This window comes from Ochotona princeps, chromosome 8, assembly GCF_030435755.1.
Source record: "Ochotona princeps isolate mOchPri1 chromosome 8, mOchPri1.hap1, whole genome shotgun sequence".
In the NCBI taxonomy this organism is placed as follows: domain Eukaryota; kingdom Metazoa; phylum Chordata; class Mammalia; order Lagomorpha; family Ochotonidae; genus Ochotona; species Ochotona princeps.
The window spans coordinates 56454294-56472823 of NC_080839.1; the positions used below are offsets into that span (position 1 = coordinate 56454294).

Below are 18530 nucleotides of genomic sequence, written 5' to 3' on the forward strand. Positions count from 1 at the left end.
ACTGTGCTGGGCCCCAGCAATATACTTTTAAAGTTGCACTGTTACAGCCTTAGTGTCCTACTTGGGTAGCTAGAGGACAAATCACTTGGGTCCTGATGGTTATAACTTGCCTGAACTATCTGGAAGATGTTTTTCATTAAAGAAAGCATCTGGGTTCCTAAATTTGATAAGCAATATTAATTGGAGTCCTCTATAGCAAGAATTTTACACAATTTGTATGAGCTTTTAACAAGACACTCACAAGCACAACCAAGCTAGGAAAAATAGAATCTGCTGAGTAAATAACGAAGCACCTAACTTACAGATTAGAAATCTGTACATACATAATGCATGAGAAATCAGGGGGAAGAGATGGTGTGGTCCCCGTATATGAACTGCCTGGTTTCAGAATAAAGAAGAGTCAGAGTTTGGGAGATTATTTAGGGTTGGGAGGGAAGGGGTAGCTTGATAGTTAAGTATGTGTATTCTACTATCGATGAGTCAATTAACAGCACTTTGGAATGGCCAAAAGCTTTCCTCAAATGTTTTCCTCTATGCTTCAAAAGCCTCATAAAATGTACAGTACCTACCCCATTTCTATTTTCCCTTCCAAAGAATAAAGTAGTAACCAGTTGTAAGCACAGCATTCTAACGTCACCACACCATAACCTCACAGAATGCAGAAGTGCTATCTCAGTATATCTGATCCCTTGAATTCATGATTTCAATGGATCATTTCTACCATAGTAAAGAGTAATTACGAAAGATTTAAGGAGATTATGCATAGGAATTCAATATAATTGCAAAAAGATCATAGATGTAGATTTTCGACATATTTCTAAAGTTTAGCAAAGACCAAATGGTAAACTTACATTAAGGATCAACTCTGTTAAAGATGGGGGATTGTACCAGGCACCAACGTCTCAGGGTTTGTTTTGTCCTCTGCCACACAGTTCTATACATGTAAAATGAACTCCCTCCACCAAGTTTTAATATTTGTTTAAAAAAAAAAAAAGAGTAACATCCATAATGAAAGTATTACTAAGTATTGATATTTGAAGCAAAGCAATTTATAACGCATGCTTTGTTTAAAAAAACAGTGGAAATAGGAATAGAAATCAAAAGCAATCCATATATGATGTTCTCTCATACACACACAACAACAATCCATATACGATGTTCTCTCATACACACACAACAAATTCCTCTCTCGGCCCCAGGAAGTGTTAGCACAAAAACCCACCAGTTTTGCTGCTCAAAGTGCGTACAAAAATGGCAAGATCAGCGTCTCCTGGGGCAGGATTACATTTTTTTGAGATTTTTTTTTATAAGCATTAATCCCTACCATGTATGGGAACACACACAGACCGTTTGAGGAACAGTTTGATGAATAAAAGCATAGAGTACATGATTTCTTACTAAATCCTGATTTTTTTATTTACTGACAAACCCTACAGATGGCATCGAGAGAGTATTTCATTAAGCCATACATAGCACAGGTTGTTCTGTCAGCCACAGACCAAGAAAAAGGTAACAACCAAGAATGAAATCCAGCACTTACACGCTGCTTGTGTGAAAAAAAAAGGTGAAATAAGTGAAATGTGCAAAACTGGAGTAAAAAACTTATGATGTTCACATTTCCTTAGGCAGAACTGAAACAGTAAATGTGGAACACAGCATAATTAAAAGTTAACGCTCTGAGGCAACTGTTATCTAGGTTGTTAAAAACTGAAAGGGAAAAGTCTGTGAAACAGAAGCCATTTGTCTTTGTGTCAAAATTAGTTTAGCTTCAGAGAACAGAGCCATACAAGAGAAAAATCAAAATTCCTTTTGTTTTAAGCAGCACATATAAGACTATAGATAATCAAATTCTTTCTCATTGTGTCTAATCTCCAGTTCCTGCCTAGGGGTATATATTCAACATAAAATGGTAGAATGCTTAAAATACAGACATGTATCAAATCTCACTAAATACTAAGCATAAACTCTTAATGCTACAGTTTATGCTCCTGTATCTTTATTATCTATGTAGAGATTGGTCTTTAAAACAAACCAATGTTTCAAATTGGTGTTTCCTCAGGGGTAGTAGCACACAGCATGTGCTCAACATGCTCTTTCTGAATGAATCCACGGGTAGGCTAATAAATGAAGCAATAACTAAAGCAGTCTGACTTTGAAAGGCTCAGCAGCAAGACAGAATGCTGGAGACCGCCCTCCTCCAGACTGAGTCTCTGACCATAACCCTGTCTTGATGTCCCTCACTGCTCACCCACTCTCATCTGAGAGGGAAGTCTGATCAACACATGTACCAACACTTCTAAAGGCTTTTATGAAAAAGGCAGTAAAATGAGTTAATTAATTGACCATTAAAATCATACATTACGTGTATATATACACGTGTGTGTATGTATATGTATCTCCCATGGGTGTCAATAACTGTACTACTCCTTAGATTTTGTTTTCCTGGCTGATCACACGGGGCCTTTATTCTCACTTCTGGTGTGCTAACACTGCCAGTTGTTTCCCCCTTCCGCGATCCACATTCCTGTCACATTAATCGTCCCCCGGACATGCATCCCTGTCCCATGTGATGCACTCAAGTACACTCCTTGGGAGCTGACTCACAAGTCCTTATCTGCAGTTCAGATCGCAGTCCCAGATCCCCAACTCTCATCTCACCCTTAACTTTCCATAGATACCTCAATCACAACAAAAACAAACTCAACATCTACCTCACCCAACCTCCCACCCAGCTGGTCTTCTGGTAGTTTCCATTTTAGTAAATGATACTGCTGCTTATACTGACCATCAGTCTTCTAAACATCTAACCTGACATCATCCCTTTTTCCAAGCACTGGGGTTGACAATCATGCCCCTCTCTCGACCTTCTTCCAATCTAGGCGTCTTCCCCTTCCTCCTCCTCCAACGCCAGTCGGTCACCAGAACTTGCCCTAACTTCCCCCTTCCCAGTACCCTCTGTCAATCTACCTTCTGAGCCTCGCCTTCTGCTGTCGCACCAACCCTTACGCTTCGTAGAGCTAGACTCATTCTGTTCCTTTCCAGAGTCTTCTGTTATGTATTCATCTTTGAATGACGAACAATTCTTCCTTGTCCACTTTGTATAACATGGTGATATATCAAATCACATTTTTGATTGTCCAATCTTTCACTGAAATATCTTAGAGAAAAAAATAACTTGATACAGTCCAAAATGAGAGGCATGTCACAGCATTTCTATGTGTTTGGCTGAAGAGGAGGGATTTCTAAAGTTTTCATTATCCTCTTCCTTCTGCAAAATTGCTAATTTTACAGCTCAAACAGCACTACGTTTCACTTAATCACCACACCAACAACTCGTAGGACATGTGATGCAGCAACACGTTAAAAGCACATTTAAGAACACATTTCATGGAACCCATCCTGACAGCAATTCAGCTAGCTTCTGCTTTATGATCAACTGCTCTATGATAACATTCTCACTAGCAAATTGGGCTATTTCTTTGGTTTCTTTATAATTTCCCACCTAGTGAAGTTTTATTCTTCATGGAAAGGGCTGACTTCGCTCTCAGGATCTATGTTTGTAATCCTCAATAGGGTAGCTATGCAAGTAGGAATGCTATTTAGAGGTTAGCTAGTAACACTAAAAATTACTAAGAACTGGTGTTGTGGAGTAGCAAGTTAAAATACTGCCTGCAATGCTGCTGCCAGTTTGTGTACCGGCTGCTCCACTTCTGATCCAGCTTCCTGCTAATGGTTTGGAAAAGTAGTGGAAGATGGCCCAAGTGCCTGGGTCCCTGCCACTCATGTGGAAGACCCAGAAGTGCCTGGCCCAGTGTCTGCTGTTGTCTCCTGTCTCTCCCCTTGCCCTCCTTCTCTGTCACACTGCCCTTCTTGCCTCTCCTGCTGGTTCTTCCACATAATACATCTGGTTTTACCTTCTAGACTTTATAGTTTCAGCCCCCCTCCACTTAGATTGTCCCTCAGATCACCCTGACACTGGTTCAGCTCACACACCCTTTCCTCACAGAACACTCTCCTGACATCTCCACACAACGCAATGTCCCCATTAAGTCTTTCACAGCATCCTAACCCTTTAACAGCTTTTATCATGCTGTATAATATTTGCTCATTCCTTTATGTATTTACTGTCATTCCTCCTGCTCTGAATGTCAGCTCCGTAAGAAGCAGATCCGCAGCAACAAGAAACGGTGCCTAGCATCTTTTTTGGCACTTAAATAATTCTGGATCCAATAAACAGATGAATGTCTTCCAGAGTGTTTTGTATCCTTCCCTGAAAGTCACACTGTTTCATGCTTCTGAATAGTTCAATTTGTTAGGACCATTCTGAATTACAATCATTTTTAAAGCCTTGCATCCCAAACTTAGAATCCTGTGTAAATTTATAAGTTCGACTGATTTCGAATGTAAGTCTCTGTATTTATTTCATATGGAAGTCTTCAACACTGACTTTATGACTGCTATGTTGATTGACCCTTCCAGAACACCCTTGTGACAGTTGCACACACCAGTTCTTGCTATTGCTAGCTGGGTCACTTTTGTGATGCTCAGGATACTACATACCAAACTGCTGATGAATCTGCACAATGGTACAGAATCGCGAGCTTGGTTAAGGACACAGTGAGATGACACGGCCATTCTCTTTGCCAGACTTCCTTGGTCCTCACAGATCACAGCGACAAAGTGTTCTGTGCAAACTCATGGCTGACTCTTACCCAGTACTCTAGTCCTCTACAATCAAACTGAAGTTATGGTGATACATTCATATATTTTTAGGAAATAAAACAGAAAGCAAAAATCAAGGACCTAGTGCTTCTATTTAATCATATTTAATAAATAAGCCTTAAATATATGGAAATTGCCATCATTCTCCATAAATTTATAAATGCGACAGAAATGTCCTGTTAGGACACTTAAAAAAATGCTACCATCATACCTATAGCTCATTTTCAACAGAAATGGAACCCATGATTTCTCATCATATTCTGCCAAAAATACGATTCTTCTCACCCTCCCAATCATACCACATACCTTAGGATTGTAAACTGGCCCAAATTCTGGGTTAAGCCAGAATTACCCTCCCAGAGATCACCAGAAGCAAGCCTCAAGTGACACCATCATTACCGGACTCTAACCTCCACCTGGCTCTGCAGTAACTCCCTGCAAAGCCCTCCCTTCCAAACCCTTCTGGGTGCTTTCCAGATCCTACGGTCTGGCTCATCCTCCTCTCTGGATGTTGACTTCACATTTCCATTCTAGCGGGATCCTGGAAACTCCCGCCTACTCTTTCCCTTGAAGCCCTCTCAAGTAAGAGTGGCTTTATCTCCCACATCCCATAAGTCTTCAAAGTTTATACTGTCACTCTCATATCATTTTCCCTTTTTACCTCTTCAAGACTGCATTTACTGAAATGTGATGAGATTACCTCACCAGCTGCATGCAGTTCCTAAACTTAACCACAGTATCCCCTCCACTGTTCATGATACATCCTTCTCACTCACAGGGGCAACTCCCTCTGGCATTCCTATCTGACCTCTAGGCTCTCTGCTCTTTACCCCTCTTCGGCCAACCCCACTACCCAGGGCCACTCTTAGTGCTTATTACATCAGCACAAATTGACAATTCTTTCTCACTTCCTTAATAACCTCCTTCTCTATTCTTGAGCCCCAACAGGATCTCACCTCCTCTGACCATATCGCTGCTTTCGATCCTTCCTGATATAGAAACAACCATGAATCCTAAGTAAACTATTAGCACCAGTAAATGATCCTATTATATTTCTCTCATTAATGCACTTGTGCTTTTCTTTCAAGATGTCCTATTTTACATTTTTATTCCCCACCCTCAATTATTCAATACCCTTTCTTCCATCTGTCAGATAATGACCTTGTAAATGGCAACAATTTTGCTCCCAGTATTCCTCAAAGACTTTGCTTCGGTGACCACTTTTTTCCCCAGATCATTCTTATTACCATTCAGATACACTGTATTAGCTCTCACGTGCTGGAAGCCCTCTTGGCCTTACAGCCTCTAAAAAATTGTCTCATTTTTTTTTGTTCAATTTTATCACAGTATTTTCCTATGATTTTTTAAAAATATTTTTCTATCTGAAAGGCAAACTCACAGAAAGGGAGAGAGAGATATCTTCCATCTGCTCTTCCACTATTCAAATGCCCACAAAAGACAGGAGCCCCAACTCCAACTGAATTATCCATGTGGGCGGCTGGATCCACTTGGGTCATCGACTTCTGCTTTGATGTGTATTAGTAGGAAACTGGTTCAGAAGTGGATGAGCCCTGACTCCAATCAGCACTGGGATACGAAATGTAGGCATCCCAGTGGCAATTAAACTCACTGTGCTGTAACACCTACGTTGGCTTTTCTATTACTTGTACTATTCACTCTATTTCAGGTTAGAAACCCTTAAACCATCTTTAAAATTTTCAACCCTCTGTTAATTGTAGGTCCTTCTATCAAGACGCTACATATCCACACTTCCTCATGCTTCCCCCGTAGCCTGGTCTCCTGTGGCATCATCTTTAAATAATGGAAACAGCTCTGCAATGAGCCCACTGGCTGTAGCATCTGTGCTAATTCATTCTGCAGTCCCCTAAACCCTAGTCTGTATAAAGCTGGTTTCACAACGCTCTGCCTCTCTCTGCTCATAAAGCTGCAATGACTACTCATAGCTCCTATGACCAGGCTTGTGCTCCCTGCACAATGTTTAAGATGTCACATAATCCAGCCCCATCCTGACTCCCGTCTTTTTTGTTATCTATAGACACAAAACCTTGCTCTATTAGACCACTTTCCAGTTTCACAATATCTTATGTATTCTTACTTTCACACTAGATTCTTTTGTCCATGTTATTCTCATTTCTGAAATCCATCATTATGCAAAGTCTAAATTATTTAGGCTCTACCCCTTCTTATCATGCAACTCCAGGACATACTTTGACTCTGAACTGTATGAAATTTCAATGATTGAATTTCTGTGGCTATTAATGGCAATTATATGCACTACACACTATCTTTCCATTAATTCTCCCAGGCAGTAAATACCTGACATATATATGGCTTTTTCTTCAAACCTGGGGCTCAGAAAATAGAAGTGCTCTAATCCTAACTGCTTGCAACATCTCACATATTGCAGAGTGCTTCACGTTGAATAACAAAGCACCACAGAAGATACATCCACCTCATATGACCTCAGTGCAGTTTACTTTGTAGATTATACAGAGAGCATCTGACAGAATAAATCTTTAAAAGAAAAAAGTAAAGAAATTTAATTAGATACAATAATTATTCCTGTGGGAAACGATCTCACAATTGGAAGTGCTGAATCTTGCAAACAGCTTTTCAGAATTGCTTTAAAAACGGATGAAGTTACTCTTTGTGTTGTGAACATCAGAAATATATTCCTAACTAATTATAAATATAACCAACCCAATTTTGTGTGGGTAGGTATTGAGTGTGGGAAATAAACTACCTGTAAAAGCATCAAACTTAGATCTGCTACATCTCAAACTTGGCCAGCAGTGGAGAGGTGGCGCTTGAGTGCAGGTCGCCTGGTATGTATGAGGATAGCTTGTATGACGACAAAAGACAGTCTTACTGAGGCATTTGAAACATCACAATAAAAACAGTTTCATAAGAATGGCAAAACTACAAATTTTAAATTGCTTCTTTTATATACTGTGGATTTAAATATGTATGAGTAATCAAATTAGGTTTTTTTTTTCCCTACTTAAATAAACACATGAGCAAACATCTACACCCTTAAATGTTTCTATTTCCAAAGCTGACAAAACACTCTTACCTGGCAGGGCAAGGGGGTTGTGGGAAGTGTTGAACAAAGTGTGACCAGGTGATAGAACTGAGTTAGGCAACTGCACTGTCTAAATTCATGATGTGACTGGAAGAACACTTGGCGTAGAAGTTCTAGGTCTGCTACTCAGCAGTTACACTGAAACAAATCCCAAGTGTTTAAATTCAAGGACTGGATAAGATAGTACCTACAGCCCTCCAAAACTTATTTATTTTTACTATTTTCAACTATACACTCTCTTAATGATTTAGCAGTCTGGGTAATATAAAGAGAAATGTTAATCTACAGGTCATTGAGAATATCTCATTCTTTATTATGTTTTAATACAAGTTGGACACAATACATTTCAGAAGCTTCAGTGCTGTTCTACTTCCCTTAGGAACTCAATTTTTGGCCTTTGCAAATCCTTGGTATTCCAAACTATATTACTAACTTTACTTCTAACACCATTTTTTAGCTTGATTTAAAAGAGTAGGAGGGGAAGACAGTGGGAGAGGGGAGGAGAAAGGAGGGGTAGAGGGAAGAGAACAGGAAAGGGAGAGGGAGAGATCAACCCTCGTTCACTCCCCAAATGCCTGTAAGAGCTGGTGCTGGGCCAGACGAAAGCCAGGAGCCTGAAACTCTATCCAGGACTCCCACAGGGGAGGCAGGAACCAAAGTACTTGAGCCATCATACGGTGCCTTCCCAAGTTGCACGCTAGCAGGAAGCTGGATCAGAAGTGGGGCTGGGGCTCACCGTAATATAGAAAGCAGGCATACCAACACATCATCTTACCTGCTGTGCCACAACACCCACTGCCCAAACCATAATCACATTAGAGATAAGTGCATAATTAAACATGTCTCTTCCAGCACTTTTCTTTCCCAGAAGAAACTGAGGAAAAGGGTTTAAAGCTGGTTGGGGGCAGGGCTGAGGTACCAAGTGCAAGCTTCACCCCTTCGACTGTGGCTGGGAGACACAGCACCAAACGGGCTACTACTCTTAGGTAAAAGTTTACCATGGTCATGAATCATATCTCCAGGCTGTCAATCCTCCTTCTAGATTGTGTGCATGGATGTACCAAAGTTATGAGCAATATGAATACAACTATCTTGCTATGGAACACAATGTCTGACCACTCTCTAAATGTGAAGTGTCTCATTAGGTATGTCTACATTTAAGCATTCCTGTCCCTAAAAAACCAACCTAAGTCCTCCGTTGTCGCCACCAGCATGGCTGGATTCCCCCATCTCTTCTAAACAGAGACCTTTTCTTGCCAGATGAACTCTACTTCTATGTAGCAACCTCTCCTCGGGGAGCCCATTCTATGGTAAGTCAAGCAGAATGGAGTTGGTTACAACAGATGCTGATCTCAAGCACAGCACTCCGGAAGTTACCTATGAGGCAGAGGTGCCTGGGCAGGATGATACAGGTGACCCTGCTCAGATGACCAGAGCATTACGACTCCACAGCTTCCAGGAAACACACACATACACATCAGCACCTGGCAAACTTCATGCAACTGAGTTGGGGCTACAAAGGCTACCAAGCTCAGTAGCACTCCCTTCACTTTTGGAAGCTCACATAGGACCACTGCTTAAGTCACCTGCAGTTAAGGCTGATGACCGGATACTTCATGAAAGTCAATGCTTACCTTCAATCCTCTTTAAAGCTGAAAGGCACATATCCTTCCTTGGAAACTCAAAAGGATTGTTGCAGGTCCGAATGGTATCACATTCACATTTCCCATTAATTATATTGCAGCCAGAGATAAGGTTTTCATTGCATGGCTCAAAACCCAGCAGCTGATCATCATCCCAGTTCTCATCTGCAAAAAAATTAACAACCATTTGTAACTTTGTTTAACAGCCTATTTGAAAGCAAAAACAGTCAGCTTCCACTCTATAAATGGAAGGAAGCTGGGCTGAAATTTTACAGATAAATGAACCCAACCTCCTTCAATAACAGAAGGCTGAGAATACAGCCATACAGAATGACATTAAAGAGTCAAACATCTGTGATTATTATAAACAAATGTTTTGTGATTTTCTTACATTTTTATATAAAATAAACATTTTATATAAGAATATTATAGTCATAAGATTCCTAGATTTCTCCACATTCAATTAGATTTACAATTATCAGTCTATAAAATTATCTTTCAATTAAAATTTTACTCAGTTGACATGTACTTCCGGTTTAAAACAACCTTTCGACTTAATATAACAAGGCAGCTAAATGAAAACATCCAAAAACAGCACCAGAAGCATCAAGAACGAGACCTGCCAGAGTCCCTTCAACCATCTCAGAATGGACTGCTAGCATCTACAACTGCTCCCAGCCCAAATCAGCAGTATCAGCGAAACCAAGAGCAACAGCCTGGTGAAGTCATCACTTTCTGAAGCCAAGACCAACTTAGGTCCTGGTCATGGGATGTGGAAGCCTCCAATAAAAAACATGGCTTGTAGAATCAGCATTTGTGGGATCCACCTCAGACAAATGCAACAAACACGCCAGAAACCTCCAAGATGAGCTCCATTCTGAAGAACATTCGTTCTAGTTGAACGCCTTGCCTCTTGTAGGAAAGCAGACTTTCTCTAGGGACATTACATGCCCCCCTCCTTCAACATTTTTTTGTTGTTGTTGTTTTGATTAGATACTTATACACTGGGTTCTGCTTACAAAACAATGCAAATATATGCTTCAGAGCACATCTTGAATAATTTCTAAAGGTCTCTGAATTTAAGAAATCTAAATCTGTTGCATACATTAACATGCATATAAAATGGCATAAAAAACATTTTTACAGAAGACAGTGTAAACAGATACCTAATTTTTACAGGGCTTTCTTGTAAATAATTTTCTTAAAGAGTTTTCAGAAGAATACAAAGCATTTGCAATACAAAGAACTTCAGGGCAATTCTTCTAAGAGAGTAAATAGAACCTCCTGTGTTTTGATTTCAGGGGATCATGCCATTTACACTTGATCAAAGCCTCAGCTCAGAATAAAATGTTTATCTTTGGAACTCAAAGCTTAAAGAGAAACAATTTATCTGTCTTAAAATCTGATTTCCTATTTGGCCTATGTTTTGTACTTATATATGTTGAAATATATATAAATATGTATAACGAATATATACACAAAAAGGTATATTCATGTCTTCAAGGCAACAGCAAAATTACTAAAATACTTGGAAAGAAAAATCCACAAAGAATATATTGAAGCAATATATTGTAATGGTAAACGTGTTGTCTTCTATTATAAACTATGTCACTGACCTCTTATTTAACTTCTCTCTACGTTTAAATGATGACATGATGTTTAATTGGTGACTACATGCTTCTAGTATTACTGTCCTACATTCAGTGGAATTAGTCAAGTTTTTGGTGCAGCCAGAGCTGTGGCAGAGCGGGTAAAGCCACAGCCTGGAGTGCTAGCATACCATATCAGCACTGGTTCATTCTGGCTTCTCTCTGATCCAGCTCCCTGCCAATACATCTGGGAACACGGTAGAAGGCAGTCTAAGTGCTCGAGTCCCTAAGCCTACCCATGCAGCAGATTTTGAAGAAGCTCCTGGCTCCATATCAGCCCAGCTCCAGCTATTGTGGCCATTTGGGGACCGAATCCATGGAAGGAAACAAACTTTTTCTCTTTCCTCTGCTCTGACTTTCCAATAGATAAATAAAACAAAAAGTTTTTGATGACACTGTATACAAATTTGTAACTCAAGGCAAGTTTAACCCTAGGAACCAGAACACCACCAAGAAATTCAAGTAACATTCAAACCGTTGAAAAACTACAGTTCTTCTTCATATTCCAGAATGAAAATATTTATTACTGCTTTTGAAAGTATGTGGAGTCAGAATCAAGAGAGTGGAATAGGGTGAGGACACATTTAAACAGATGGAGAAACATTAGCCAGGGTGAAGCACAGAGGGGACATTCCAGAAAATAGGAGATGACAGAACAACAGTAGAGGGGTACGTGGAGATTGATAGACACAGGAAAGCAGCGGACACAACAATGTAGTGTTGCAGTGACCAGACACCCCAGTGGCATTCAGCGAGCAGTAATTTGAACCACACAGGCAGCTGAAACTCCAATAGCAACCAGGTGAGAATGAGAGTTCAGCAGGAACTCAGGAGGTGAACCCAAAGAACTGCCCGTCCTGCTAGCTTCTCTGATTTGACCAGGAGCAGAGACTGAGCAGTAGGTCCCAAACAGGTGGTGTGGGAACAAGGTAGATTTTACGTCCAAACCCACAGTAGAGTCGAATTGGGCACCATCTTGTGTAGAGAGGCAAAGGCTATGGGACAGGACTATGCATGCACTAAGCTCATTTCTACCTCAGTGAATTGCAACAACGTTGCATCCTACAGATTCCACCCAAAATTGGTGCCGGTAGCCCCCAAACCTGGCAGCCAGCATATCAACACTCCACAAGTGGCACATCCCTGGTGCCATTTTGTACAGTGTGGCAAATGCTTTGAGGCTACAAGGACAACAGTGAGCTGCACATGTGCTGAGCTGGGAGCAAACTCAATGAACTCAGTGCAGTGCACTGCACTGAGCCCACAGGGAAAATACCAACTTGGGAATCATACATGTCAACACAGATCTATAGAGCCCTCAGACCTAATGGCCATCAGGTTCCACCAAGATTAGCACCACCAGCAACCCAGCTATTCAGGATACTTGGTGTCTCCCTAATCCCGGAACTGCATGAACAGATGTGGGAGAAACATTGTACAGACAACTGTGCAACAACAGCACAGGATCACAGAATGTAGAGTGCTAAACCAGGAGCTAGGATTACGGAGACCATGGTGGAAGTCTAACTCAAGAGTGTAGATCTGAAACTCACTGGAGGGAGTGGCACAAGTAACTGCAAACAAAGAACTGTGTACTAACCACAGTAAGTAAAATAAAATTGCAGACCTATGTGTGATATAGCTTGGGAACCTGCCCCAAGGTGAAGAATCTGATAACGAAAAGTACAATGATCAAGAGCAAAAGAAGAGGCACAATGAATATTACTGAAGACTCTCCTGCACAGGAGCAAAAGCTTTTGCCAACCTCAGAGCTGACTGAAGAATACGTGGAGAAAATGGGGGATACAGAATTCAAAACACTTGATATAAAGCTTCTGATCAACAATAAGAAGTACAATCAGGAATTTAAGGAATATGTCATTTAGGAAATACTGAAACAAAATCAAGCTGAATTATTGGGAATGAAGGATGCAACAGAGCAAATAAAAATTCAATGGAAAGTCTCCATAGTACAATGAAGGAGGCAGAAGAAAGAATCTCAGAATTGGAAGATATTTATTGCTCACCATGGGGAAACAAAAAGCTAGAAGCAGAGCTGGATCAAGCTAAGAAATAGTATTCAAGAATTGAAAGACACCATTAAAAGGACAAATATAAGTTATGGGAGTCCCAGAAGGCGCAGAAAGAGAAGCGGAGTTTGCAAATGTATTTAATGAAATAAAGGAAATTTTCCCTAATCTGGAGAAAGGATTGGGAAACAACATCCAGGAGGGGCACAGAACCACCAACAGGGTTGACCAAAAGCAATCTTCACCAAGAAATATGATAACCAAGCTCTTTTCAATGAAATATAAGGAAAGGATCCTTAAATGTGCACATGAAAAAAAAAATCAACTGACATTTAGAGGAATGGCAATTAAATTCACAGCTGACCTCGCACTGGAAAATCTACAGGCCAGAAGAGAATGGAGCAACATATTCAAAGATTCTAAAAGTAAAAATTGTCAACCTAGAATAACGTACCCAGTAAATATTTCCTTTGTCTTTGAAAATGAAATAAAATTCCACAGTAAAGTTAAAAGAATATGCCTCTTCTAAACTTGCCCTACAAATGATACTTTGATGTTCTCTTGACAGAGAAGAGGAATAGCACCCACTGAAAGGCAAAGGTGAAGAACATCCCAGTAAAATGACAACAGAAGACTAAATCAATGAACAATTCATTCCTAAAATGACAGAACCAAATTACCACCTATTTATATTAACCCTGAATGTAAATGGCTTAAACTTATCAATCAAATGTCATAGACTAGTAGACTGTATTAAAAATACAAAACCCATCTATTTGTTGCCTAGAGATATATCTCACCAACAAAGATCAGCGGAAACTATAGCTCATGAATTTTGATGTTTTTGTTTTTATTTTCATTTCTTCAGAACAGTTTTTTTTCTAATTTTCCACTGACTCATAGATCATACAGTAGCATCAGTTTCTTCAAGAAGGTTCCTGATTTCCTTTTTCATTTCTTCAGTGACACATTAGTCATTTCTAAGATTTATTTTTATTGGAAAGGCAGATCTACAGAGAGAGACAGAAAGATATTACGTCTGCTGGTTTATTCTCCAAGTGGCAACAACAGCCAGAACTGAGCTGAGCCGAGCTGATCCAAAGCCAGGAGCCCACCTACAGGTCTCCCACGAAGGTGTAGGGACCCAAGGCTTTAGGCCAAACTCGACTGCTTTCCCAGACCACAAGCAGCAGCTGCGACACAAACCAGCTCCCATATGGGATCCCAGCATACGCAAGGCGAGGATGTAGCCACTAGGTTATCACTCCGGGCTAAAAAATAAATGAAGCTTTTTTAAAAATGTGCTCAATGGTTCTGTCAACAGGAAGAAATTCAGACTTGCTCATGTCAAATATAAGGTTCTTCAAAACATGGTTGGCTCACTCTTCTAAAATCATCTCTCCACCATGGCTGGCAGATCCTTATGCTCTAAACATGCTGAGGTTCTCGCCAGGAATCTGCAGTAATTGCTTCCGTGCTTTGCTTATGCAGTTTCTCCTGCCCACAATTCCTACTTTGCGTCTCCATCACCAGGCTCACGCATTATCTCGTCTGAGACATCGTCTCCAACTTCCAAGACAATGAGCTTCTCCAGCCCCCATGTTCCTGCAAACTGGTACACAGACCTCTGGCCTCTAAAGACTGGTTCATGTGAGCCAACCTTCCTCAACAGCAGCAGCTTAGCCTCACCCAACTTTAAATCTCTGCACAGTGTTCAATAACCTTATGATGGTACAGTCAATGCAGCTGTTTCATTTTTCCTAGCAAAAAGCTTATTTTTGAAGCAAATGTATTTAATGTAGCAAGAAAGCTATTTAAAGATAAACAGCATGTTTAAGTGATTCAAATACTATCTGTATTTTACTTGAAAGTCAGAGACAACTAGATAGATCTTTTATCACTGCCTAAATGCCCACAATAGTTAAGTTCGGACGAACTCAAAACCAGCAGACTGGAACTTCTCTGGGTCCTCTCTATAGGTGGCAGGGCCAAGTATCTAAGCAATCAGCCCTTATCTTTAAGGGTGTAAATGTACAAGAAACTGGATAGGAAGCACAGGAGGTAGGAAATGAACAAGGCATCCAATATGGAATGTGGGTGTCCTCAGTGGTACGTTAACTGCTAAATGCCTTCCTTCCATTTCCATTTTGGAAGCTTATATGTATAATGAAGGGTGGGTGCTTGGATGCCTGTACCACACATTTGATAGTCCGGGTTCTGGGTTCACGCTACAGCTGCAGCTACAATTCCAGCTTCCTGCTAATGGAGATTCTAAGAGGCAGCAGGTGATGGTTCAAGTGATTGGGTCTTTGCCATGCACATGGCAAACAGAGTTCCTTGCTCCCAATCCATCCCAGCTCCAGTCACTGAGCACATTGGGGGGAGTGAACCAGCAGGTGGGAGTTCATTCTCTTAAGACAGATGGAGGGAGGCAGAGAAGCACACATCTTGCAGAAATGTTTTTCTCACTCAACATCTCTCATGGATTTCTTTCCAAGCTCCAATCTGAGACTTTCAACCTCTTACCACCTGACTGGCATCACAGTCTTTCCATGAAGCCAATCTCACAGCCAATTTGTTTTCACTGCCAGATGATTTTCTCTCGACTCCCTACCAGAAGGCCATCTCCCTTAAATGTGGAAGGCAGCTGCGCTGCTGACCTTCCCGATTCCATTCTCTTCTGCTCCTTCTCCACATAAGCTCCCTGGTCACAGCACCAAGCTGCACCTGCAGACACACTGGTAAGGTCGACAGTTCCCTCAAAGATGTCCCGGACATTAGGCTAGACAGCAAACGTCTAGGACTCTGAAGCCAACCATGTCTTGCATGCTTTTGACTGATAACTTTTTATTCTCTGCCCTCTTCTCATCCATGTTTTTTTTCCCTCCTTTTCTGGGCAAACAGGCTTGTAACAAATATCAGGGTCGAGTGCAATTATGTTTTTTGAGGCAAATGCTTTTATGGTTTTATATTACACAATATTTTAAATCAATTTAGCAGAAAAATCAATGGTATTGAAAGTTAAAATTTAATAAAATGTGATTACACAAATCAAATCTGAGCAAATCTGAACTCGGGCTAAGTTGAGTATCCATCCATCATCAGAAGTGCTTGGCACCATAAGTGCCTCAGATTTCAGTTCTGCAGTTTAGGATGGTTTTAAAAACTCTGCATTGCATTGGCATTAAAAAAGATTCTGCTTTTAGAGCATTCTAGATTTTATATTTACCTAGCAAATTCTGTTTTCAAAGCTTTCTCTTCATAAACCCATATAACAATCCATAAACAAGGAAACAAGGTCTTGATTCTCGACAGTTCCTAGTGTCTCCTCGGATTGCTCAGGGGAAAAGCGAGCTAAAAACCAAGCCATGGGCTTTTATTTATATTCAGGCGGGTATCCTCCTGGTACTCTGTACAGGGTAGCATGGGAGGCCAGACAATTGAGGTGTCCATGCAAATAATGTTTCAGTTTATAACTTTTGCAAGGTAACAAATCAGATGATAAACATAAAGTGAGAGTGATCTAATAATCTGAGGTGTGAGTCCAAATTTGTACATCTTCTATTACATTCACCTGAGGGAATACTACACTCAAGAGCCAGGCACACGCATCTGCTGACCTGACATGTGCATGTGGATGTTTCAAAGACATCCTGAGAAACAGTTCTTTTCCTTGAGATAAGCACTGTATGCCAGCACACAGCACAACTCCGTTATGACTACTTCCAACTGCATCCCACAAAACCGTAAGAAGATAGGGGATCCAGGATGGAGATGTAATAAAATTAATAACTGGTACTACTTTCAATCAAGGGAATCCTTCAAGGAAATATTTTTTTTCTTTCTTTCTTTACTGCAAGTACAAAGTGGTCCAAACAATCACTTATCAGCACAGTTTGGTACTCTACTAAGATGCTAGTAATTTCATCCACCATCATTTGTGTAACAAATGCACCATCATTTGCAAGGTTGGCACAGAGAAAAAGCAAATGAAATTTTGTTATAGAAACAGTTTTGACCTCATTCAGTATCTGAAAGAACTTCAGAGTCCCTCATAATACACTAAGGGGTCTGCAGCCCACATATTGAGAACGCTATGCTAAAGAAAACATCCTGCTGGTGTACCTAGATCAAGGTCTGAGATACACCTGAGATTTTCCCTGTGCCCGGAGTCTCAGTCTAGCAGTCTAGTTGGGGAATTCCAAAGCAGGGTCAAGTCCGGTCACCTGCATCAGCCAACAAACATACCAGTGGAAGCAGCTAGTGGATGCCTAGTCAGTTCTGGCCTAGTTCCTTATCTCACACAAACTGATCAATGAGTGCTGCAGCCCAACCAGCCAGCCCACCCACCAAAAACCTGGTTCTCATACATACCAGTGGGTGCTATGGTTTAGTTGGGGTGACCCCCAATAAGCCCCAGGGACACGCTAGCCCCTCCAGGCCCAGGTGCTCCAGGAACCAACCCATCATGCAGATGCTAGCCTTGTCCTACACTCAGTCCTTCTGCCCCCCAAAATCTTTCTCTCTGCTAGTTGATACCTGACACATTACTAACACGGAGTAGAACACGCAGGCATGTTTATGACTATACTTGCTATTAAAAGTGCCATGTAGTTCACTTGAATTCTGCCTTTCTGAAAGTGGAAGGCATTTGTATACTCAGAGCCTTACCTTTTCTACCTTGTACCTGTTTAGGTCAATGGAGTTTATTCCAAACCCACAGGATAGATGCACCCCATTACGGGGCAATCCACTTACCAGAAATATGCTTCAGCAGATATTAAAAAGCAAGAAACAAATTCACAGTACACACTCTGCAGCTCACAGTAATGGGATTCTGTTGGCAGAGGAGAAGCTTCTGGGAATATATATCAAATTAATTCCTCAGCTGTTCACATATCCCTGTGGCTACAGTAAGATGCAAATAGCTAATACTGGTATCTCTTTCCATGCCAACCTAGAAACTCCAGCGTAATGTAAAATTGCTGCTCTTAACTCCCCCGGCTCCTGGCCGGTTGTTATCAGGCATTCAGTTCTGCTTGAGGGGAAATCTAAGGCAGCGAGCTCCCTGCTGCAAGTTTAAGGCCAATGTTCCAAAAGCTGGTACTTCTCTTTCCCTCTCCTCTTGTGCTGCAATCAGCACAGAGCAGGAAGGGTAAATTTATGGTTATCAGTAGAAATGATTCAGGTTCCAAAACGTGCTTTATATGCATTTCCACAGAATGAAATTATCTTACGACTACATAACCATAGAGTATATAGAACTTGAGACTCTAAAACAGAAATGCTAAAATGTGCACAGATATGCACTGAAAGATTATTAAAATATTGCAAACTTCTAAACACTCAACAAGCAGTAACACTGATTTGTAAAATCTCCAGG

General features: G+C 40.8%; 1 protein-coding gene across 4 annotated transcripts in view; it reads right to left on the reverse strand.

Annotated features, from left to right (window-relative positions):
- Positions 1-18530, reverse strand: part of LOC131481018 (cysteine-rich motor neuron 1 protein) — a 186426-nt gene that overhangs the window by 134841 nt on the left and 33055 nt on the right. For all 4 annotated transcript variants that reach the window (XM_058668078.1, XM_058668081.1, XM_058668080.1 and 1 more), the window contains exon 2: positions 9460-9633. In XM_058668078.1, coding sequence (XP_058524061.1) covers positions 9460-9633 — 174 coding nt within the window. The remainder of the gene's footprint in view (positions 1-9459; positions 9634-18530) is intronic.